The sequence below is a fragment of the Cuculus canorus genome, chromosome 2, assembly GCF_017976375.1.
Source record: "Cuculus canorus isolate bCucCan1 chromosome 2, bCucCan1.pri, whole genome shotgun sequence".
Lineage (NCBI taxonomy): Eukaryota > Metazoa > Chordata > Aves > Cuculiformes > Cuculidae > Cuculus > Cuculus canorus.
Window position 1 is genome coordinate 18,439,113 of NC_071402.1, and position 26,573 is coordinate 18,465,685.

Sequence of the window (26,573 nt, forward strand, 5' to 3'; positions counted from 1 at the left end):
ATCCTCCTGTGGTGTTTTTCAGTCCTCTTTCCCACAACTGTGTAGAAGATGTTTTTTTTTTTTTCCTGGGAGGACTGGAAATGAGAAATTATGCTGAAATACTTCTTGTTGGCCTTCTTGGAGGCAACAACACTGGCAATTTCAAGAGGTTTCAAATCCTTAAATTTTCTCCCTCTAGCTAGAAGTTATTTGCTTTTTGATGAGGAGCTATTCATGAAGCAAATACTAATGAAACTGTGGTACTTAAAACCAAACTTTTGAGTTATATTTTGGAGCAATCATTCTGGAATTTCATCCCTGGGCATTAATATCTAGCAAATGCCTAAGCAGTTTCACAGGAAGAAAGTATTTGTCTATTGCCATGGTAACTGAAGATGATTGTACGCTATGTTGTCTAAACAGATAAACAAAATATTTTCACAGTATATTAGCAGATGTATTTTAAATGTTGTACACTTTATAGTCACCATACTGATTTTTAGGTAGTGTTCCTACTTGGTTTAATGCAGCATCCTGTCTTTTTTAATACATTTCATCAATCATTTACTGTCTCCTAAATGGAGAAAACTTCAGAAAATGAGGCAAGAATACAGTGAGGAAGATAGCATGTCCTGACTGTATCGTCCTCTAAAAAAGGTGAAATTAGCACATATGGTTCTTCTAGTAATTGTGTACACTGGGGATATTTACAGCATCTGGGCCTAATTATTTTGAATATTATTGCAGCTGTTACCTGCCCAACTCCTCCGCAGATCTCTAATGGAAGGTTGGAAGGAACAAACTTGGACTGGGGATTTAGCATTAGTTATGTCTGCTCTGCAGGATACGAACTCTCTTTTCCTGCTGTTTTGACTTGTGTTGGGAATGGAACATGGAGTGGTGAAGTACCTCAGTGCTTGCGTATGTATTTACTCATTTCTTTATCTAACTATAGTGGGTTTTTTCCTTTTTAAGGTTTTCACCATTTTTTTCTCTCCCTTGCCCCCACCAAGCAGTGTCTCAGTTCATTTCAAACCTCAGACAAATACAACCTTTACATAGTTTCAAAAATTGTAACATAATTTGTAGACTGGAGAAGGTATCAGAATATCTGTAAACCCTTTGTAATAATGCAGGAGATCTTAAATACAAATGCAAAAAAATTTTGCAGGCAATGTGTACCAAATCATCCAAGGTAAAACAAGATTAAGAGGTGCCATCTTGCTTTCAGATGCAGCTACATATAGAAGTTTTATTACAATATCTTTTATTGCTCATTACTCATCCTAAACTTCCTCTGATGTCACGGAGGTTTTCTCTGTCAGTAAAGTTGACTAAGCCCCAGGGAGATTCATTGACGATTGTCTATTTTTCCCATTGTGCTAAATTAGGTTATATGTTTTATGCAGTAAGATTTTTTAATCTGAAAGATAAAACATTGATGGATTTTTATATTGTTATATTTTTCATTGGCATAGCAAATGTGGCTTTTTTCTTTAGCGTATTGTCATTCTACTCATGATTTAGAAAACTTCTTAGAGAAGTGATTGTGGTGCTTCTGAGAAATATTTGATTGATTGCACTGAAGAAAGAGGTTCTGTGGTAATTTGTAGAATAGCTATACCACTGAATCTCTGTAATGGACTTGAGCAAGTAGTCTAACTGGAAGAGGATAATTTTATCTTTGTGGCTTTACAGTTTCTGAAGTTTAATTTGAGCTTGCCAAGTAGCTGACCTTTCCAGGCAGCTTGCTAATTGTTGCAAAATGCAGTTCTCCATTATTATTTTCTGCATTCTTCATCTCTTCCTTTCAAAAACATTTTCTGTTTTGGCTATGTATTACTACTGTGAAAGCATATCTTATAGACGATATTTTCTTTTCCTTCTTTCCCTAATGATGTTATCACATCATCAACAATAATTGCTTAGCACTGCTGAAACTGTGAGTTCTCGTGATGGAGCTCTTCTGGAGCTCCCTATATTATGAACATCAAAGACCATGAAAAATTATTTTCATTATCTGATCTGGATTGAAATATTGTGCTTTTACATTCATTTTTGAATACCAAGTCTTCTTTGAGGCTGGAATACTCAATATTGCAATTGCTCTGAAAAAGGTGTTCCACCTTCAAACTTCTTAAAAGGCATGTTTAGCACAGAATGCAGCTGCCTAGGAATTAAAGACTGTTTCATGTTGAGATTACATTAACTGAATGTTGTTTTGTTGTTGATGTGCAATGGTTACCCATTGGCTTGCAAGAGAAATCAATTGGCAGCCAGTGCCTGTCAAAGAGCCTAAGCTAGCTGCCATCTGGCCAAAATGAGGGGGAGTTGGTGAAAATCATTCTCAGTGAGCAATATTTAAGTACATCTTGACATCAGAAATTTACTTTTCAGCTAGGTTGCATAAAGCCGGTAGCTGAAGATATGCAGTATATATGTACAATTACTCAGAATGGAGTACAGTCATGTCTTTGATTGAGTGTTTGTCATCTACGACCTAGTAAATTTGTCTGCTTAATTATTTGTATAGTAATTTGAGTAAAGGATGGCTGGTTTTATAAGCTTGGCAATAGATGGTAAAAAAAAAACAAAACAAAAACTAAAAAAGGCCCAGGCCTGAAAATACCTAACTACAGATATAAATTGCTGTTAATGAGTTAAAAGTCCTTAAAGAATGAAACTAGCCTCACAGCCTCAGTGTCAGAGCTCCATGGACCTCTCTCTGTTAAACGCTTTCGGAGTCCTTAGGAAAATGCTTCTATTGGGAGCGGGAGCACTCACAGAGTCCCCTGTTCCAATATCAGAGGGAAACTGCCACATTTTGCCACAGTACATTTTTACATGGTTACTTATACAGAAGGCAGATATTCAGTAGCTATTCAATGACTGGGTAAAATTGACTAACAACTAAATAGTGGAGTTTACTTAGTTTTATAAAAAGATATTACTTTTTATAAAAAGATATACTTAAAGAAAACACCCACCATTTTAAATGGGAGGATTTTGTTTTCCTTGAGAGGGGTTGCTGCTTTTTTGGTACAAAGTATTGTCTGGGAGACAATTTCAAGCCCCCGTGTTAAAAAATGTATTACTCTTTCATGTATTTTCAAATTAAGACTTACATAGAATTTTCTAACGGAAACAGAAATTACAACTATGATCTGTCAATCAGACAGTGAGGTTCACTGTGTGGCACTATTCCCAGTTCATAGATCTTTTCAGAATTTGGTTTATAATTCTGCTAACTATCCAATCATACTTAAAGCCATTAAATTGTGTACATTGCATATATAGATTAAGCTCTTTTTCTTCAACATATGCATGCACGGATTTCCCATCAGTATCTGCGCTGAGTAAGAGGTGGAGGGTAGAGCAGTTCATTTGGGTGTGTCCTATGGAAAGCTTCAGGCATAGGTGACTAATGCAGAGAAATCAGAAGTGTATTCTGAAGGTGGTTGTTTAATAGAGGTTATTTAAGTTTTGTTTGTAGAAGAGAAAGATGAAGCAGAAAATGTTACTCTCTGTGCAGCATGCCTTTTTAGATATATGTCATTGCATACATCTGAGTTAGTTTTTTAATTTTTGTGTGTATATTACAGCATTTTCTGTTTGTCATGAAATTAGATGTTACAATATTGTAATTCATGGTGAGTCAGGAAAAAAAGTATATTCTGATAGCACAGGGTTTACCATAGCTGACTACATAGCCTGAATTGATTATTCAAATCCAGCTTCTGACATCAGTAATTTATGCTGCAGGCAGCCAGTAAAGTTGCAATGCATTTTTTTATTCATGGTATGCTATAGACATAAGTAATCTTTAAGAGATAAGTATAAAGTAAAAAGATGAATTTAAGAATATATTATTATCGGTCAAATTGTATCTCCCACCTCATAACAGCTTATTAGTGTTTGTCTTTATATTACTGTTGAAATGTCTTTATTTTTTTTTTATTAGCGGTACTAACTTTCAAATGTTTTACTTCCATACATACAAATTATTATATTTCAGTGAAGGATGAGGAAGAGATTATGGTTCCTAAAATCTGTCTGAAAAATCCTTTAATAACAGAAAAGTGCTGAGCACTGGGTAGGTGGCAGAAGCAGGAGAGGGTGGAAGATTGATATGAGGGTTTGGTACACTCTCTGATTGCTGTCTATATGAGGATTTGCAGATTGATGTGGTGGAGACCAAGGTGAATTTTGGGTATTTGGGCCTTAATACAATAAACTGTAAACCTGAGCATCAGCTTCAGGCTACTGACCAAGCCCACTATGTAGGCGTTTTGAACAACTAGTAAAACTACTGCAAACTGAAGCATACTAAAGATTAGCTTTGTAGTCTTTCTCTGAATTCCTGTTGAATGATTCTATATTTAGACCTGCATTTAATAACATAAATATAAAATCTAGAGTAACTGCTTGAATGAGTTCAATAAGTGTTATTTTTGTGTATTTTAATGAATAACATATTACATTTCTGTCGTGTCTTTTCTCACAGCAAAATTTTGTGGTGACCCTGGAGTACCTGCTCAAGGGAAAAGAGAAGGCAAAAGCTTCATTTATCAGTCAGAAGTCTCTTTCAGCTGCAATCCTCCTTTTATTTTGGTTGGCTCCAGCACCAGGATTTGCCAAGCAGATGGCACATGGAGTGGTTCTTCTCCTCGATGTATAGGTAAGGTTACACATTAATTAAAATTTCTTGACATGCTTATTATTGTTTTTCCTGCTAAGTCAATGTAGGAGTTTATAGCTATCTTGAATTATCCTGGTGTTATTCTACACTCTCTAAGAATAAAGTAATTTTATTTTTCTTTCTCTCATTGGCTTATTGCATATTGTTGAACAATGAAGTATACTTTATTAAAATACTCTCTTTTTTTTGGCTTTAATTTATTGCATTTTTTTTTTTTTTTAAGAACCTACTCGCACAGCATGTGAAAATCCAGGAGTCCCAAGGCATGGATCACAAAACAACACATTTGGCTATCAGGTAGAGTATGCTATTTTTTAAATAACTTGCACATTAAAATATTTTTTTACTTCTTCAAAATCTGGAAACTTTTGATTAGAAGTCCACAAACTGCTTGTGCCTTGTAAGAATTAATCGCTGGAGTGTTGCTGTGTTTCCGTATTTCTAGTTGATGGATTACATTGACCTTTTGTCCCTATGTGAAACCTTGGTGACCAAGTTTGCTTGGTTTCATCTTGAAGGACTTTGGTATCTCTCCATGTAAATATGTGATCCCTACGGTTTATCAAATAGGTGTTCTTTCCTTAAAACTGAGTATACTGTTTGGCAAACTTATAGTGCAGACATATACTAAAAAACAGTGGATTTTTTTTTTTTCCTGAGAACAATTCTGTTGTATATGATGAAAAATGAATCAGAGTCAAGAAGGTTGGCAGGTGCCTCTGGAGAGCTTATAGTTCAGCCCTCCTTCTCAGAGCAAGGTCAGCTAGAGCAGGTGATCAGGGCTGTGTTCTGTTTCAAGCGCTTGTGTCACATCATTGCTGAGTAGAGAAGAACCACCTTCCTCAACCTGCTGCAATGTTCTGCCTGATGCAGCCCAGGAGGATATTTACCACCTTTTCTACAAGGGTGTGTTGTAAAAAACAGTGTTTGGAAAAAGAATTGAATATGCTTCTGAATTTCTGATTTTATGGATCATATAAAACAGCAATGTCAGTGAGAGTGAGTGAATGGTGTGAAAATGTAAAATTATGCCCTATAGTTTGCCAGGAAACTGTTAAGGTAGCTGCAAACAAACTAAGAGGCAGCCTGAACTATCCTGATACATCTGTGTTTGATGTCAGGGCTGAAAGCTCCAGATGTGAAGAGGACTAGGCAGGAGAGTAAGCTAGTAGCTCCTCGGTTGTATGTGTTGCCTGTCTGGTAGCAGGAGTTTAAAAAAAAGGTTGCAGATTTCCAGAAATGCAAGAATGGACTGATTGAAATTTCAACAGATTTGCAACATTAAAGTAGTTTTTAAATGCAAATATTATATCTGAAGACTTTTTAAAGTTTCATGGCTAAAAATTTCTTTGGTTTGTAATTTTGATGGCCTTTATTTGTACTTCTATTGCTTAGTGATTGTTTAGCAATCCTCGGATTTTTAGATTGTGAAAGAACACAATCATATGCAAGTGGTAATAGAATTGTCTCACTTTTCTCCAGGAGATGGAGTGTTTCATGCCAAGACAGAATATGCAGCGGCTAACTTACTTTGGGTATAATACAGTATTATGATAGAGGGCAACATTTTATTCTACTGTGAAAGAAATGAATCATGGAAATGACCATTTGCTACAATTTCATTGTCACAGTTTCACTGGAATATTAATGATATTTTTTATCTGCTAATACAGACTTTCTCATTTGTGGTGTAGTTGTAGTTGTGAATCAAAGTATAACTCACAGCTTGCATGGAGCTGTCAAAATACCAGCTAAAATGTCAACAGATAAATAATTTCTAAAAAGAAGTGTAGCTGCTGGCAGAATTTACAACCTTGGTCCTACAGTTTTAAGGTTCATGTGTAGCAGATTTAAACTGTTTGAGCTATGCTCTCTTTATCTAGCCAGCAACTTATCCTCTTTCCTTATGTAGGAAATTTGGGTTTAGTAACTAAATGTCTGCATACAATTTCCAGTTACTCTAGATATGATGGCTTAATTAATACAGAACAGAGAAGGAGTATCATTTGTACAGACAAAGCTGAGTTTAGCTCTTTATTAACTGGAAACAAGAGTGAAAACAAGTTAGAGACAAGTTATTGACTGTATATCTTGGAAAGAAATATTATATTACCATATATTCAAAAATGTTGACAGATTTAAACCACAAACATAAATTAATTTATATTATGTTGTAACTAACTTCCTGTAAGAAAGGGATAATAATGACTTTTATTTCCATCCATAGCAGAAAGGAAAAGAATAGATCAAAATTATGTTAAGGTCTGGGTCAATGGACAACAAGATGGGGGCCAGGGTGTAAAGCCTCCCCAATGAAGGTGAGGATTAGGTCCGCGACCACTTGAGCAACCAGAACATTTGTAAGTCTATGGGACCTGATGAGATGCATCCCAGAGTCCTGAGGGAATTTGCTGATGTAGTTGCCAAGCCACTCTCCATGGTATTTGAAAAGTCATGGCAGTCAGAAGAAGTCCCTGGAGACTGGAAGAATAGTAACATTGTGCCGATTTCTAAAAAGTGTAGAAAACATGTCCCTTGGAACTACCAACCTGTCAGCCTCACCTCTGTGGCTGGGAAGATCATGGAACAGATCCTCCTAGGAGCTATGCTAAAGCATATGAAAGATGGGCAAGTGATAGTAGCAGCCAGCATGGTTTTAACGAGGGCAAGTCCTGTATGACCAACCTAGTGGCTTTCTACGATGGGTTAACCACAGCAGTGGACTTGGGAAAAGCAACAGATATGATCTATCTGGACTTCTGTAAAGCCTTTGACATAGTCTCCCACAACATTCTTCTCTCTGAATCAAAGAGGTATGAATATGATGGGTGGACAGTTCAGTGGATGAGAAATTGGTTAGATAGTTATATTCAGAGAGTAGTGGTCAATGGCTCGACGTCCAGATCGAAATCCGTCACAACTGGTGTCCCTCAGGGGTCTGTACTGGGACCAGTGTTTTTCGATGTCTTCATCAATGATATTGACAGTGAGATTGAATGCACCTCAGCAAGTTTGCAGATGACACCAAGCTGAGTGGTGCAGTTGCCACACTGGAAGGATGGGATGTCATCCAGAGGGAGCTGGACAAGCTGGAGAAGTGGGCCTCTGAGAACTTCGTGATGTTCAACAAGGCCAAGTGTAAGGTTCTATACCTGGGTCAGGGCAATTTGTGGTTTCAATACGGGATGGAGGATGATGTAATTGAGAGCTGCTCTGCAGAGATGGACTTGGGAGTGTCGTTTGATGAGAAGCTCGACATGAGCCAGCAATGCATGCTCGCAGTCCAGAAGGCCAACCGTATCCTGGGCTGCATCAAAAGAAACGTGGCCAGCAGGTAGAGAGAGGTGATTCTGCCCCTCTATTCCTCTCTTCTGAGACCTCACCTGGAGTATTGTGTCCAGTTCTGGAATCTTCAACGTAAGAAGGATATGGAAATGTTGGAACAGGTCCAAAGGAGGGCTACAAAGATGATCAGAGGGCTGGTGCACCTCCATTATGACATCAGGCTGAGAGAGTTGGATTTGTTCAGGCTAGAGAAGAGAGGGAGACTTTATACTGACCTCCCAGTACTGGAAGGGTGCCTACAAAAAAGCTGGAGAGGGACTTTGTAAAAAGACATCTAGTAATAGGTCTAGGGGGAATGACTATAAATTGGAGAAGGGAAGATTTAGGCTACACATAAGGAGGAAATTCTTCACAATGAGGGTGCTGAGGCACTGGCACAGGTTGCCCAGGGAAGTTGTGGATGCCCCCTCCTTGGAAGTGTTCAAGGCCAGGCTGGATGGGGTCTTGAGCAGCCTGGTCTTGTAGGAGGTGATCAACTTGGGTGGTAGGAACTAGATGATCTTTAAGGTCCCTTCCACCTCAAACCATTCTATGATCCTATGATTCTATGGTTCTATGATTCTGTGATTCTACGATTCTACGGTTCTATGATTCTATGGTTCTATGATAGATCTGTTCTTTACCAGTTGTGGTTTTAACTCCAGCTGGCAAGTAGGACCATGCAGCTGCTCTCTCGCTTCCTGACCCCATCCCACATCCCAGTGGAATGCAGAGGAGAACTGAGGGAAAAAAGGGAAACTCATGGGCTGAGATACAGATAGCTTAGTAGGACAACAAAGGAAGACAGAGTAAGATTAAGCATAATTACACAAATAACCAAAATTATATATGCAAAACAAGTGATGCACAATGAATTGCACACTGCCTGCAGAGACTGATACCCAGACCAGCTTCAAGCAGCGATGCCTGAACAGTGAACCTTGGCCCTTGGCCAACTTCCCATTTATGTATTGAGCATCACATTATACAGTTTTGAGTGTTTCTTTGGCCAACTTTGGTCAGCTGCCTGCCTATATTCTCTCCCAGTTTCTTGTACACTTGCTCAGTAGGAGAGAATGAGAAACTGAAAAACTCTTTGATTTCTTAACAAAAACTAAAATCATCAGTATATTATCAGCATTCTTCTCTAAAAGACAGCAGCTTCTGGGAAGAAAATTAACTGTATCCCAGCTGAGCATAACCATTACCTGGTAACAAATAAAATAATATGTTACCATATTACTGTTCTCATAATAATCCCATAACACAGCAGCTACTAGGAAGGAAATTAACTCTATCCCAACTGAAACCAGGACACAACCATTTAAAAAATAGGTAAATAAAGCATATGCAAAATTCAGAAAAATATTTTGCGGTTGGCAGATGCATAACAAGGAATTCTAGCTGTTTCTTATATAAGATGGTTTTCTGAGTCTAACCCAAGGTGTTTTTTTTTTCTCGTTTGGTAGTATGTTGTTTTTCTTGGTTTTTGTTTTTGTTTCATTTTTTGGTTTGGGTTTGGTTGTGTTTTTTAACTATTTTAAATACTTAACACAGCCTAATATTACTAGGGTCATTTAAGTGACTTAATTGCTAAGTTTTAAATTTCTCTGTCTCCTTCATTAAAAAAACAAACTGTAGCCTGGCATTGCAATTCAGGCCTTCATATGTAGAGCCTTAAATGCTTTCCCACAAATGACAAAACCTCCTCTTTTACCTGACTATGTCACTGACTGTCACTTGCTTTTCAGGATACTAATATCAAGTCATGAACTTCTATAGCACTGGGTTTTTTTGTTCTTGTTATTTCTCCTACTCTTGATTATCTGTTTTTCCATCTCATTGATTGCATTGAAAGTTCAGAAATACTCAACATAATCCTGAGTTTCACTGAAAGGTGTACCAAATCCAGACTTCCTGGAACCTACCCTAACAAAAGTACAAATATCACCACCTCATATTTGAATGGTGTTTCAGCTGTTAAATAGGAGCTTTGTAACAAAAAAGTAAAAGAATTTTGCATGGATTTGGTTGTTAGGTATTGAATTCAGATCAGGTTCCTGTGTGTTCAGATAACATCAAAACACCAGTTTAGTGCTATTCAGGTATCAGGCATAGCATACATATGAGTAGCAGCACCTGCTTTAATTGTTATGGATATGTACTTCTAGAATGTTTTTTTATCTGTATTTTTTATTCCACAGATCTACATTAATAGTGTTACAAGGAAGACCAAATATCTGTAAAAAACTTAGTAAATACTTACTTAATCAGCAATCTGGAAAATAAATCGCTACTTGGAAATAAAATGTGGGTTTGCAAAATTTCTTCAGGTATATTACTAGTAGCATAGAAAATAGCTTTTAGCATTCTCATCATAAGCTATTGTAACACAAGATACTACGGAACTGAAGAAAGAGTTTGGAACTGCTTAGGCCTATCAGTCATATATGTAAGAATTATTACTTCTCATACTAGTAGAACCTATATTTTTATAGAAATTCTGTTATTTTCTCATACATTAAAGCCTGAAGGGAGCTTAAGGGCAGTCCGAATTTAGAAAATAAATTAGAACATCTCAAGACTGGAAATTTTTTAAGACCATAGACGGCTGTATCTTAGCGCCACCTGGTGCCTCTGGCATAACAGTATTGCAAAGAATTCCTGAAAAGTAATTTTTAAATTACTTTAATTATTTAATTTTTAATAATTACATATTGATTGTAAGCTTTAGTTATTCATTATCTTGAATAAGCATGGCAGCACTCATAAAAATATCTTCATCACTTGGGAAACTTGATGGGGCTTATATATATAAATGTTGTGTTTCCCTAGCAAGGATAATGCAAATGACATACATCTTTTATAAGGAAAACTTTCACTAGTAGTTACTGTCTTGGATAGAAAATTTGGTATTGCAACAACTGACTGCAATATCAACAAGACTTATTTTTTAGTTTTGTTTGGGGTTTTTTTGTTGTTTGTTTTAGTTAGTGCTTTTTGCTTTCTTTTTGATTGTGGAATGCTAGCAACTCACTTTTTCTACTTTATTGGCAACTTAAGCCATTTCCTTATCTCACTGGTATGTTTCTAGTTCTAAAGAACTGGTTTGATGTTTAGGCAACCAAGTTTCAGTCAAGACATAAGGCAGACAGAGCTGCAGTGAAGATGGGCAGACAATGGAAAAAAAATCTATATATTTCTTGATTCTGCTCTTCAGGTGACCATTTTTCCTTCAATGTATCCATCCAGCAGAAGGTTCATTTCATAAAGAACCAAACATAGTCAAGAACAGGCAGCTAAACAAATGAAAGAGGTTACAAAAAATTGAAAACCCACACCTCCTTCCTTTATTCACTGTTACAAATTAAGTCCTGTAAATCTAAAGACTTCATAGACATGATTCTCCAGCCCTTTAAAATCCACAAAATGTAAGCCTTCTGCTCAGGCTATTCTTGGGTAGAATTACAACATACTGAATTTTACTGAATATGCTTTTTTTTTTAAATTTTTGTTATTATTTTTATCTATTGGGATCTTATTCCTCTAAAGACATTCTATAAAATTACAGATTTATTTTATTAATCTATTGTTCTAATAAAATGCACGTGAAAATGTCAAGATTTCAAGTATCTGTTTCATTCAGTATTGTTCATACTTAAGTATTTTTGAGCCAGTATGTGAATCACACCATGAGAAATATCAAACACTAAAAAGAGCATACCCTCTTTTTTAAAAAATGAGAATGTAGTACATAAAATGAAAATGAGCGAGGTAGTGTAACTAAACAATTAAAGAAATACAGTAACTACCTCTGGAGCTGCTGTTGACTACTAGAGTTTGAATCTCTAACTTAGTTACAGTTTAGAATTAGATAGCTAAGTAGCCAATTATCTTCTTTAAATCATTGTTTTCCATGATGTCTAGCTATTCCACATCACAAAACAATTATATTTTTTCTTTTTTATTTTATGTTCAGGAAGATCATAAAATCAACTTTGAAAGAACAAGGTAGAAAGAAAATTAAGTTTCTATTCTGTTGTATATTAAGAAACTACATTTAACAGTTAAGCTGAGGTTTAGTTTCGGTTGGATTTTTTATGGTGTGAGCAAGGGTAAAGGGGTCTGGTTTTAAAGACAGTGTTGGTGTACTGTCTTTCTTGATAGCTAAAGATTAAATAAGACAAATTTTTCCATAGTTGAGAATGGAGATTGCTTCAATTGAGGCAGATTACTCATTATTTACTAATCTTTCTTAAGATTAGTACTTGTTGTAAAGTAACACATTGGTGGTGATTATTTTAACTAATCTCTTTACTGTTCAAAAAAAGAATTATTTCTATCTGGTGAAACTTATAAAACTTTTAGTGTTTTCCCACTTTGCTCTTAGTCACAAAAGTGATTTAATGTATTGTCTTCAAAATCTTTTAAAAGTAATTACATAGTCCAGCGAACACAGTAAAGGGGGAAAAAAAAAGGGAGATGAATTTTAAATCACATATTGTGTTGATGAGCTACTATCTGTAGTTCATGGTCTTTTATTAAATTTCCTTCTGATGAGAAGCTTGAGCTGAAATAGTACTATAAAGTTTCAAATGACTACTTGTAGTAGAGAAATGCTGTTTCCCAGGACTAAAATATTGTGAAAGAGTCCACATTTTACCTTTACCCATCAATTAGAATCAAGTGTTACACACTGAAACACAGTAATAAAAAAAAAAAAAAACAAAAAATATACCCAACCAAAAAATGGAACCATAAATGAGATGTCACATACAGTTGAAAATTTTCAACTTCTTGTTTAAACATGAGCTGATAACTACATTAATATAGGTCACTGCAGAACAGTAGATGTGATCTATGCACCTGAATATTTGAGTTAACCACTCACAGCATGTAATAAACTACTCTCTCAATTATATACTAGTTATCTAATTTCCTTACTTTTGATAGAAACTAAGAATTATTATTATTATATTGCTGTTGTAAATTGCAATGTATTTGTGTTCCAGTTTCTATTATATGTGAGGTATAAAGAATGATTCTTCTTTACGTCTTGTTCTCAAAACCCAAAATTAAAATATTGAGAACATTGTATTTTCTGAAACATGAGACATGTTGTTGACCAGACCTTGCATGTTCTAATCAAATATTTCCCAATATAAAAAGTGAGTTCATTCAGCATCTCAAAATGATGGTCTAGCTCAACAAAGGTCCAGCACAATCTATAAGGCATGTCAGCTCTGCAGTTTCCCTGGTTTGCTGCAAGATTACCTAGCAGCTCTTCCTAGGTCCATCACTAGGAAGGCACAGTAAGCTTGGTTTCCCAACTCACAATTCATCAGCTCTTTCAGGCTCAAATCATGCCAGCAGGGAGACCAGAGAAGATGTGATTTCAGGTCTCTTCCACAGAGGATTTCAGGCTGGAGGGGGGAAGTGGTTTTAATGAGAATGAAGCACATTTTTATTTCATGTCAAAATACTCTGTGAAATTAATTTACCTTCTACAGAAAGAGCAGCACAGTTTATCAAACCTGTATTATGTGAAGGAGCATGCTATCAAATCTGTGAAAAAACCCTCAACTGATATTTCCTTACAAAAAAATATTACTGTGTTTTCTACTTTTCAACAGGTGGGAAATGTTGTTCAATTTCAGTGTAAAAAGGGGCACCTTCTCCATGGTTCAACAACACGAACTTGCCTTCCTGATCTTACATGGAGCGGAATCCAGCCAGAATGCATACGTTAGTAAATGATAGATTTTTTATTTATCTTTTTTCTTTCTTCCTAGGCTTTTTAGTTAAAGTAACATTGTTATCGACTTAATTAATATAGTTCTAATTAAAATTAATACAAATTTGCATTACTAGCTTACAGCAGCTAAAATTTGTTACTTTGAGAGTTAATTTTCTATAATAGCCCACAGAATTGAAAAGAAACACAACATAACATAATGAGAATATCAGAAAGCTCTTTATCCAGAGAGATGCTGCAAATGGTAAGTTTCTGTCTTTTTAAAAGAGTGTAACCCTTCCAATGAAGAAAGTGAAAGAGTTGGGAAGAGTTTGGAGTTGAGAACAGAACAAGTAGGAAAGCCCTGCACAATCCTAACTTGCTCTGGAGCAGATAGTTGCAACCAGTTCTAGTTGAGATGTTTCCCAACTAAGAAGTCAGAGTATTTTCAGAAGGTGGAAAAAGGATTTGTAACTGGATTTTTTTAATCTGAAATTGAGAGAATCTTCTTAGTTGGGTGCAGGAAGTAACATTTAATTTTTTAGATCTTTTGCACTTTAAACAGTGCTAATTTATTGGGGTTTAGAATCATGGTTAATCTTTCTAGTCTTTCAGCTAGCCAGCTGTATTTTTCTGGAAACAGTATCACCTGAAGTCTGACCTTATAGTATCACTTCAGTGTGTGGAGAGCATATCCACAGAAGAAAACAGCACCAGTGTTTCAGTTGGTGTTAGCATTCCTCCTAAGCAAACAACAAACCAGTAGCTCAGTGTGTTGAAAGCTGAGCTCTGCGCTTGGAGATATACTGTTTCTGAGAAAATTCAAGACTCTCAGATTCTGATGATTGTTAAAGATGCAAGACACTTTGCTTGAGATTAGGAATTCTACTGCCTCAAATTTAAAACTTGCCTCACCTACAATTTCTCCTTGACTTTTCATAGTCTTTTCTGCATGATCCATTTCTTTACTATTATTCAAAACTACACAGATATCATGTCATGTAATTCACAAGCCATGACTGTTTTCACTTATGGCAAGATATGTGCTGTTTGTGTTCGCACATGCAGGCAATTAATTTTGGCTGTGCAAGTGCAGTAAGTTTGTTCTTGGTCCATTGAAACTGAAAGGTCCATTTTTAGGCTTCTGACAGTAATTTGTAGACTATACAGTCATTTTTAATTTGTATTGAAAACATGCTAATATGTTATTTTTATTGATGCTTTTTTCTTCATGAGTTGTCTGTCAGAATGAGTGTAGATTATTTTTTCAGCAGTATTTTGACTGAAAGATGTTTTATCTTTTCTTTGTAGCTCACAGCTGTAAACAACCAGAAACACCCGCTCATGCTAATGTTGCAGGAATGGATCTTCCCTCACTTGGTTATACATTGATTTATACTTGTCAGCCAGGCTTCTTCCTGGCGGGAGGATCAGAGCATAGAGCCTGTAGATCTGATGGCACATGGACTGGGAAAGTTCCAGTTTGTGAAGGTAAGGACTTTTGCTTCCCACTGCATCTCTTATCTGTCATATTTCAGTGATTTCCTCTATTTGTATTCTAATACGGTAAGGTAAAATGGCAAGGAGAACTAGGAGTGAGAATCTAAGAGGAGAGCTCTAATTCTTTGTCAGTTGTGTTTAATGAGACATATGCTTTCACGTACTCATCTTTTGTTTGCATGCTCAGAGGTATCAATTCCGGACATGACTCAGAGTCCATATACTTTGTTACCCCTGCTTTTAGGCTTCTGACTCAGGTGTGGACTCCATTCTCATAAGCTCAGTGGAATAAGAATGTTGATATTTTTGCACATACCTACTAAACTTAGACCAGGATAATATTATTTACTGAGATTGTGTCTGTTGCAAGACAACAATGCAAGTTCCAGTATTGGAGAAGGATGCCTAACGTTGAAGTAAATGTCTAAAATCACTGCGTGGAATTAATCCTTAGGGTTTAATATTACATTTGCATGTAAGCAACAATACACTAATTGCAAACAAAATGTATCTACTTTGTCCTAGATATTCCAATATTTTATTCTGTTTCTAATTTTTACTACATACTTTGTCATGGCAGGACGTGAAAAACCTCATGGCAAAATCATACTGAGAATGGTGGCTTTAATGTGAGTTAAAGAAACATCTTCAAGTGTAGCAGTTGTATGGAATTCTATTTCCCGAATAATTAAAGTACCTTTCAGATTACTGATACCTAATGCTTCACATGTTGTTATCCCCAGGGCTCTTATAGAGGCATTCAAAGGCTATATAGGCAAACACTGCTACTTGAAAGGGAAATAGGGAATTAATATTTTGTATTGCTAAAAAACAGGTGTCTTAGCATTATGTGCCAGGCAAGTGCTGAGGGAAAATAGAGCAGAGCTTCGGGAAAACATTAGAAAGCACACTGCCTGGAAGTTTATGACTTGTTCAGTACTCAGGAAGTGTTATGGTAGGCCAAAGACGATTCATGGGTTGTATTTTGATCCAGGAATTTTTGACTGATGATACTGAAACAAGTAGTATTATCTGTCCTACCTGATAGTAAGGAATATTTATGAGAATTATTTTTAAAGTATTAAGTAGCAACTATGTCCTGAGAAAATGTTACAGAAATGCAAAATTTTTAGGATCAGAGGTCTTACTTATTGCTCTTTATCCATGAAGAAATTTAAGAACAAGCAGCATATTGTAAAGTGTGGACTCTTGTTAGATAAAGTAAAATATCTCTTCAATATTTCTAATTTTACTTACTCCAGATGTGAATCATCTCACTTGTACGGCAGGGAGAAAAGCACCAGGTCAGGTTGTTCATCTGTGATTGCAAACTTCACAAATATAACGTGGAAATGGATGAAAAGAAATGAAACAGAGTTGAGTGCTCTAAAAGGATCTGTAGGGCAATTAATCCAGAATTTGGTCCTTTAAAAACAAAACTGCAGTCCTGAAAGCCCTACTGAGAAAACATCTGGATGTAGAAACTTAAACTACATAGATAACTTGTTTTAATTTTGAGATTGTATTAAAAATTTATATTTATTTTTATTTAAAATTTTTTTTTACTTAAAATTTCAGTTCTAAGCTTGACTAGAAATGCATCCACCTTGACAAGGCTGATTGACTCAGCAGCTTTTTATACTAGAGCCCTTTGAAAAATGTGATCCAGATATTTCTAAACTAAGCTTGATGTAGTCAAAAAAGCACATGCTGGTGAAGCATGCTCTCCAGGTCAACCACATTGAGTGAAGTTCAATAAATTCCTTTCAAAAGAGGGAGGAAATAGAGGTTAATCGATCAGTAGTAACAGGCTATGAGAACTTCAGGTCAAATTTTAAACCTGTCCTTGTTTCTTGCCAGTTTTAATCTATCTACCAAAACCAAGCCTTTTGTAATAAGCTAAAATTTACCCTCAAGAAAAATATTCTCGCTACAGTTTTCTTTTTATGCAGAAAAATGCTCCACTCAGGGAAAAAGTTGTTGCTTTTCTTGACTGTTTTTTGTGGGTGTTTTTTTTTTGTTTGTTTGTTTTTTAAAACTATTGATCAGAGAGAAAAGGCCTGGCTTCCAAGCCAAGATTCAAAATACAAAATATTGAAATAACCATTGGAGCAAAGAATGGAGCCTAGTGCTGCATGAGAGTATTCTACATTATGAGACAGAATTATGTGTCTTCTTTATAGCTCAGTGAATCCAAATTAGTTTCTGCAAAATAAAATGGCTTCAGCTGCAGGAACTTACACTGTCCCAATGTATTTAACTTGTCGTCTTTAGTTGTGGGAGAGTCCTGCTCTAAGCAGAGAAGAAATAAAATTCTCCAACTTCCAAAGCTCAAATCACCTTAGCATTTTCAGATACTGTAGACAGCCTCATTTGTTTATTTCTGTTACTGTTTTTAAAGAAACAGTGACCTTCTCCGCCATTGTTAAGAGATTAAGCATGCATCTTTAGGTTTTCAGTCTTGAACACAAGATGTCTCACTCAGTGCTGTTGAAGATAATTAAGTACTACAGAGGAACATAATTTAAAACACTGTTGTTAGATATCTCTTCACTGTTTAGTGTTACATTCTTCCAGTCAAAGCACTATCCACAGTGCTATTTTGTATGGATCTCAAATTAAATGTCATAACTTGCCTTGGATGACATAGTAGAAGACATCTCTTAATAGTCCAGGAATGTCAATGCTGAAATTTGGATTCTGAAGTAAAAGACTACACTGTTTCGTTATTGCCAATAACTTGGTACCATCGAGGTGATTGACTCAGGAGAAGATGTGGCAATAAAAGAACTCAATGGACACACAGTGGTCCTGTGATACTAAGGCTTGATACTGACTGAAAGAAATCTCATTCATATTTGAATTTGAAACATCATCTTGTATCCTTTGTAATAAATAAATTCCATTGTGAAAATTGTTTTCCTAGTTTCTGAGTAACATACATGCTACTGATCTGTCTTTTCATCATTAATTCTTTCTAATAGCTGGTTCCAAAGTATTAGTGAAGGATCCTAGACCAGCTTTGGGGACACCAAGTCCTAAACTAAGTGGTAAGTATTTTGAAGTACACATGCTTTTGAACAATTTCTGTAAAAATGACAATGAGAATTGATTTAGTGCGCTGAATAGCTTAGAATGAATAAAGGCTATTAAATTCAACATTACATTAACAGAAAAAAAAATCATTAATTAAATTATTCCCCAGTGTTTAAGTCCATCTAGACTACATGGCATTATTTATATCCATATACAACTTCTAACTTTTATGTGATGAGTTTTATTGGTTTCACTGAAATCACTGTGTTCTGTGAATGATCCTATAGAATTTACCCACACAGAAACTATATTAGCTACCCAGAAACAACTTAAAGACATGTTGTTTCACAGTTTATTTTCACAGTCTTGCACTTCTTTTGCAGATTGCTAATTTGAATTACTTTAGTTAAATATTCAGTACTAGCCTTTAAGTTAGCCTTGAAAAAGACTAATTTTAGCCTTGAGAAGGTAGTCTCTCTAATTTTAGCTAAGGTCAATTCTAGTTTTAACTGATTTGCTAAAAAAGACTACATTTGGATGTCCTGGCTAAATCCAAGAGAAAATTTTGTCCATTGAAGAAACTTTTTTAAGAAAGAAGTTTTAATTAAAATTAGCTTTTGACTATAACCATGTTAAATATCTGCTAATAATGAATGAAGATTTAAGGTAGTTCCTTAACATAGGCAAGTTTGGAGGGATTAGAGGTTATTTTTTGGTTTTAATAGGCCGTACACTACTTCAAAACTGTGTTTGTCAATGATGTACTGCATGACAGTCATATTATCGGTTTCTCATTCAGAAACTTTTTGTACAATCCCATTTAAATGTAAATAAATACATAAAGATCAGTTTCCCTGAAAGCCAGGAAATAAATTTCAGATAGATCACAAATCAACAGCATCAAACTGTTCATGCCATGCAGTTTCCTTTTTTGCAGTTTGCAGTCCCAGTGTTTCTGTGTTTCAGTTTTATGTGTTTAGTTGTCAAAAAATGTGTGCATATATATACACACACATTACCGAAAACTAAGAAGGCTCCTTTACCCTCCATGGGGAAGTCAACCTGTCTCTGTGACCCATAAAATAAATGAAGGAAGACTGTCAGGTATTCCAGTGTGCCTCAGTCTTGAATTTTGGCGTATCATGAGAGAGAAAGTGGCAAGCATTCCTCTGTGTTTATCTAATGTGAGTTGCCGATGCACACAGGTACCCAGAGCTTTAAGTTCAGCGTGAATGACTCCAAATAATCTGAATATGATGATTTTAAATAGTCATTATTTATTATAGGGCTAAGTTTGATACATTTCCTTTGGAAAATGTAGTAAACCTATGATAGGTCATCTTCATGTATGGTACTTCATATTCATATCTGTTTTGACTTGATAAGCAATATTTCAGTTTGGTTTAACCATACTGTTGCTGGAATAACATTACTTAAATTACTCATTTTAGAGTTGTATAATGATAAATATTAAATGTAAATCTAGCATATTTATTCTGCCTGTGGTCTATGATATTTTTAAAATTTTAAATTAGGGGTTTATTTTATCTTTGTAAAGTTCATAATGTTTCTAAGTATTTGAAGAGAAGATAAAAATTCTTAAACAATTTTTTTATTAGAAAAACTTACTAGATAATGAAAAAATGCTTATAATTTTTAATGCCATTTAAATGTGCTTGTAAAAAATTCCATATTTAACTCAATATTAATTTCTGCAAAATGAAAGCCTAGATGCTTTCTCTCATAAGCCTCTGCCTATTTCTGCGTGTAAAAGATTTTGCAGTGAGAGGAATCTGGTCTTTTGGTTGCAGCTGTTAAATTAGATTTTGTGAAGTTGTTTTTATTTTAGGACATGTTCATATTAGATGAAGTGAGCAAATGAAGGTACAATTGTGTTTGTGTTCTTCAGTACAAGTACATTTCTTTCATAAATATATAAATAAATATATAAATATGTGGAGATTATGCCTAATACACTTAAAAATATAGAAACTGAAGTGGAAAAATTGCTAATATTTATCTTAAATTTCGTTGGATGCTTGACTTCATAAGTACGAAAACTGCAAAATATATTAAAATATGTTTGATGTCTGTATAGTTCCTGATGATGTATTTGCCCAAAATTATATATGGAAAGGATCTTACAATTACAAAAGCAAGAAACAGCCCATGACTTTGACAGTCACCAGTTTCAATGCAACTTCAGGAAGAGTAAATGCAACCCTTACAAACAGCAATATGGAATTGCTGCTATCAGGTATGAGATAAGAAAAAAAATAATTTACTTTTTTTTTTTTCTACCTTATATGGATTGGTTCCCTGTAACTTTTTGCATGACACAAACTTTTAATATCTAGAAGCTTTATTAGCTTATCAAAGAAAGTTTCATTCTAGTCCAGTTCCTTTTCAAAGGTAGGGATTTTTCCACCTTTTCCTTCTCTCCTCTTTTGTAATTTACCATGTTTTTAATAAAGTGTGAAAGGATCATCTTAATTCTCATGCTTCTTCCTTAAATATTGCAAATAAACTTAAATTAATTACTATTCCTGAGATTTTCTTAATTCTTAATCGTGCCATTTCCCTGCAATAGCCTATTAATGACTAACAAGAAATATGGTGAGATTGATATAGGTTGACCTAGCAAGAAAGAGACTATTAATGAATATGGAGAACAAGAAGAGATGACACTTGTTTGGCTAGCTGATATAGTTACAAAAAGTAGCTATCTTTCATGCTGTTGTTTCAGAAGAAGCCCTTGATTGCAGTCTCAGTTTTATATTCCATAGTCCCTGTCAAACAGAACACTGTTGCCATGGCTATGGTGGCACAATATGCACAGTTCTCTATGCTATAAGCCATCAGCAGAAGTTAACAGATATGGCTTGACAAGCAAGCAAACAAAAATACTGCTAAGAAATGTTTAGGTTTATAGCTTTTGTTAGTTTTTCAAACTCTGTCAGTCCCTTGATTGAGGAAGACATCTCAGCCAAACAGACAATGGACCTGTCACACCACAGGAGTGGCAGGCCGTAGCGCAGCGGTTTGAATAAGCATTAAAGAATTGAAAATCAGTATTATCACTCCAAACTTAGTTTCTTGAATGTTCACCCTCTGCCTTCTTACAAGGACTGAAGAAGCCTAGAAATTGCAGTTATGTATAAGCTGGACACATCTGGTTTTAATCTTATTTTCACTTAAGCGCATCTTTCTTCAAAGCAGTTTAACATCACTTTTTGTCCCAGAGTTTTTAAGAAGGACAGAGGCGACAGAATATCCACCTGTTGGTAAAAAAAGCTGGGGGGTGGGGTTGGAAGTTCAGCCCACATATTTCTGAGAGGGGTTGTCTGCAGGAAAAATGTAAAGAGCCAAAGAATCATGTTTCTGTTGAGCTCTTAGTTTCTAGTATCCAGTACAGTGGTGAATTTTTGCCACTAGATTCATTGATTGAAGATATTTTGCAGGTGTCCTTTGAAGAGTCACACTTGAGAGGTTGTAGATGGACTGAATATTTCATAAAATATTTTCTGGCAGATAACTATGTTTGTCTTGACTGTCTGTATGAATTTATTCTATCCTATGATGTTTGTTTAGTTTCATACATGAAACTATGAGGTTATTACTTGCAGCAGATGTAGTGTTTCATGTTTTCAGGATTAGTAAAAGTAAAAGCTATATTTTCTTACCTAAACAAACTCCTCCTTCAAATAAAAATGTTCCCTCAATTGGACACAAAAAATGAGCATATTACATATTACATATGCTCATTTTGCTCTACACACAGGCATTGCACATATCATCAGGTAATTAATACTATCTTCTTTCCCTACTTTGCATATAGAAAACTGAGATTCTGTGTACTGAAAGTGTATCTTAGGGACAGGGAAGTAGGGATAGATGAAAAAAAAACATTTAGATGCCAGGGAGCTGATTTCTCCTGTATTCAACTCATAGGTTTCTGAAATGAAAAGTATTTATCTCCCCACCCAAGACTTACTGCTTTGCATTCCATTATTTGCTGCATCTTTTTGCACTTCTTTTTATTTTGACACCCGTGCTTGCTGTAGAGCATACATGTCTGATATAGGTTAGAAATGGATATGTTCTTTTATTAGGTTGGCATGAGTAAAAACAGCTATGCTATTGCAGGGATTAAGAGAAGACAAAGATACAGCTTTTACTTGTTTGTTTGGCTTAGATTTAACAATTCGTTGGGCACTGGGAAACCAATTGCCAGCTCTTAAGAAGCACATCAGCCTTTCACCAAGAAACGCTTGCGAATCCACCATTATAAATTAGCAGAGAAGAGTGATGCCTTAGTCTCTAGGATAACTTTTCTCTATGCTCTTGTTTTGAGTGTACATACATAATATTCATGCCCATATACACACATCATAGCCCTCAGCCTCCTGCTAGCATTTCCTGACATACATTTATAAGATACATCCATGGCAAATGTGATTGATTTTTTTTTTTTATCGAGTTCTGAATGATTTCTAGATGCACAGTCTAATTTCTTGAACTGACCAAACACTGTGTGAAAATATTCACACAGTCCCGGAGACAATAACCCCTATCTAACTAAGGTGAATTTGAGCTCAGTGCAGTTAGCATAGAAGTAAGTTGAATTGTTAACTCAGAGATTATTTATATATATGATTTATATATGTAATTTATATGCCTCCTATAGGGACATCACCTATCCTTAGTGAGGAGAAGGCTCTTGTTATATGAATTTAGTCACATAAGTGAAAAACACTAGTGAGGACCTCACTGATCTGTTTCTTACTGCATCTTCTGAAGAGAACTGTGAAGTCTGCATCTCAACATGAATTGAACTTTTCAGATGCCCATCTTGATATAGTCTGTAGTGAGAGCCAAGAGTGAATAAACTAGTGGAGAGAACAGAGTTAAATATTTTTCCTTAGTTGGAATATATCTGGACATGTGATCTGTTTCCATTTTATAAATTTTGGTGGTTTTTTTTCAGATTAACAGCTAGAAAGACACATGTGACCATGCATCTCTTCTCTGGAATTCATTTTTACACAATATCACCTACCATTTTCTTCTGACCATGTATACTTTAACTACTAATCTGAAAACTCACTAGACTCCCTGATCATGTCCTTGCAGCCCTGAAGTCCAACATTAAGCTATTCAGCTATGTCAGCATTTCTTCCTTCTCTGCCATAAGATGGCAAGAGCACTAAGTACCTGAATATTTCTTTCTTTCTGCTACTGTGTTAGCTAGTACTTTTGTGCAGACTTAGTTATATTTTTTCACTGGAGAGCATGGTGGGTTGACCTTGGCTGGATGCCAGATGCCTACCAAGCCGCTCTATCACTCCCTCTTCTCAGCTGGACAAGGGAAGAAAAACAGAATTAAAGGCTTGTGGGTCAAGATAAGAACAGGGAGAGATCACTCACTAATTTCCTTCATGGGAAAACAGACTCTACTTGTGGAAATTAATTTATTGCCAATCATATTAGAGCAGGGTAACAAGAAATAAACCTAAATCTTAAAATATCTTCCCCCTTCCTTCTTCCTGAGCTCAATTTCACTCCTGAATTCTCTATCCCTTCCCCTCTAAGTGCTGCATGGGGACAGGGAATAAAGGTTGCAGTCAGTTCCTCACACTTTGTCTCTGCTGCTCCTTCCCCCTCACTCTCTTCTCATGCTCCAGTGTGGGGTCCAGTCCACAGATGATAGTCCTCCACAATTCTTCACAAACTGCTCCAGCACAGGTCCTTTCCATATGTCCTTTCCACCAGGTGCAGTCCTTCAGGAACAGACTGATCTAGTGTGGGTCCTCCACAGGGTCACAAGTCCTGCCAGAAATCCTGCTTCAGAGTTGGCTCATCTCTCCATTAATCCACAGGTTATGCCAGGAGCCTTCTTCAGCACAGGCTTCCTATGGGGGCCACAACCTCTTTGAGGTGCATCGACCTGCTCAGGCATGGGGTCCTCCACAGGATGCAGGTGGATATCTGCTTCACTATTAGCGTCTATGGTCTGTAGGGAGACAGTCTGCTTCATCATGGTCTTCACCATGGACTGCAAGGGGAATCTCTGTTCCTGCACCTCCTTCTTCACGGACTTTGGTGTCTGCTGAGTTGTTTCACATATTCTCACTCATGTCTTCTGACTACCGCTGGCAGTGTACAGAGGTTTTTTCCTCTTCTTAAATTCATTAACCCAGAGGTGCTACCACTGTTGCTGATTGGCTCAGTCTTGGCCAGCCACAGGACCATCGTGGGTGGCATTAGCTTTCTTGGACATGAAGGAAGCTTCTGTTTTTCACAGAAACCACTTCTGCAGCCCGTTCCCCTGCTACAAAAAACCTTGTCGCACAAACCCAATACAGAGAGCCGGTACCTTTTTCAATGTCCCAATTCTGTCTTTAGTTCTTGTTCATATTTGGGTGTACATAAAATCTGGATGAAGATAAAAATAGAAAATTACTAAAATTAAGTGTACTGCTATGTTACTGGAGTTTTCAGTTAATAAAAAGGGTTCTACTTTAGTTCATGCGTACTAACTAAATCTAGTCTGAAGTTGTCTACATTTGTTAGTGAGTAAAAATTAAAAATAAAAGGGGATGAAAGCCAGTGTTTAAGTCTGATTCTTTTACAACATGAAGTCTGATCAGTGATGTACTGAGTCAATAAATCAGTAATTTTAATTTCAGTTTGTTGGAATTTTCTGAAGGTCAAAGTAAAATTCTTTGGGGTTTTCTTTCTTTTTCTTGGTCTTGGTTTTAGTTCCATTTCTGTTAAAATTTTAGCCATCATTAGCTTTTGTTCATGTAAAATGCAATATAGACTTGTATGAGTCCATGAATGGAAGACCTCATATGAAACGAAAAATAATTTCGGTGCTCTGCCCGGAAGGAAAGAATCGTAGTAGAGATGCCTTCCCTTTAAAATCTGAAGTCTTAAACCATTCATTGATAAACATATCATACTATTTTATTTTCATTCTCTAAATTAAAAAATATAGTTATTTGGCCTCTAAATATTCCTTCTGCAGGAATGAAAATAAGTCAGTTATTTATCCCTACCAAGTAAATAAGTTTATACATAATTATTATTGTTTGGAAAAAAATTGTGTCATAATATTGGCTGATGAAAAACAATTTCAGAATAACTGAGATATTTTCAAATTTAGACAATTTTAATTTAGCATCAGCTTTTGGAAAATAATTTACTTGTACAGGTACCTAGTATCATATTTACCTAATGACTAAATTATGAATATCAGAAGTGGGGATGTGAGGTTCAAATAAATGCTGCCTGATTCAGAACAGTATTTTCTGTCTCAAATCAGATTACTGCCCGTGTTTGATCTGTCTACGGCTGGTTACCATACCTTTAAAATAATGACTGTGTGTATAGGGTTAAGAAAAAAATCAATTTCTACTGAAATCCTATGCTAATTGAAATAATTTCACAAAAGAATGCATCTTACTATACTAAAAATGTGGTAACAATGATACTTATTCTTTCTGATTTACCTTTTTTAAAACAAGAGATTAAATGCTTATTTAAAACAAGAGATTAAATGCTTATTCTTAAAGATGAAATTCATTCTCTACTCAACACAGTATAAACTTCTAAAAATATATTCTGCAGGAGTGTATAAAAGCCAGGAAGCTCGGCTAATGCTCCACATATATCTCATTAAAGCACCCTCCCATGCATCCGTGAGCAAGTTGAAAGAAGAAAAGTGGGCTATGGATGGTTTTGTGAGTATATTTCTGCTACAAAAGAGAGAGTAAAGTTTTTGAGGTTTTTCTTTGTTTGTTTGTTTGGTTGACATCATGCCAGTGTTCTACACTCCAAAATTCCTGAAATTTACCAAATTACATCTTTTTAGCAATTTTTCAATTAAATGAGATAAAACTTCAATTACAAGATATAGGAGACCAGACTGGGAGAAAATATGGGAATAATCATACTGTATGTGTACAATTTTAATGCATGTTAAGATTGAAGCCTTTCTGTAACTTCTCATTGATTTTTATTCCAATATATTGAGAAATTTTGTCATCATGATAATATAATATTGATTTATAATAATATTATTGTATATAATATTAATAAGACAGCAATTTTTATCATTGGTCTAGCAATCGTGTTTTACTTTTTGGTGATACTTTTAGAAATAGCATGAAAAGTCTGAACTGTTATATACATGGAGAAAATAAAAAAGATTGCTCCGATTAAGCATTAAGCCACTTGGAGGTTCTTGGGCTGAGCTTATTCTTCAAAAGGGAGAAGAAGAGAGCACATAGCAGTGAG

General features: G+C 35.6%; 1 protein-coding gene across 3 annotated transcripts in view; it reads left to right on the forward strand.

Moving 5' to 3' along the window:
* Nucleotides 1-26,573, forward strand: part of CSMD3 (CUB and Sushi multiple domains 3) — a 610,540-nt gene that overhangs the window by 578,640 nt on the left and 5,327 nt on the right. For all 3 annotated transcript variants that reach the window (XM_054060149.1, XM_054060147.1, XM_054060148.1), the window contains 8 exons: nucleotides 727-900; nucleotides 4,484-4,657; nucleotides 4,902-4,975; nucleotides 13,636-13,747; nucleotides 15,048-15,227; nucleotides 18,221-18,286; nucleotides 20,371-20,529; nucleotides 25,905-26,017. In XM_054060149.1, coding sequence (XP_053916124.1) covers nucleotides 727-900; nucleotides 4,484-4,657; nucleotides 4,902-4,975; nucleotides 13,636-13,747; nucleotides 15,048-15,227; nucleotides 18,221-18,286; nucleotides 20,371-20,529; nucleotides 25,905-26,017 — 1,052 coding nt within the window. The remainder of the gene's footprint in view (nucleotides 1-726; nucleotides 901-4,483; nucleotides 4,658-4,901; nucleotides 4,976-13,635; nucleotides 13,748-15,047; nucleotides 15,228-18,220; nucleotides 18,287-20,370; nucleotides 20,530-25,904; nucleotides 26,018-26,573) is intronic.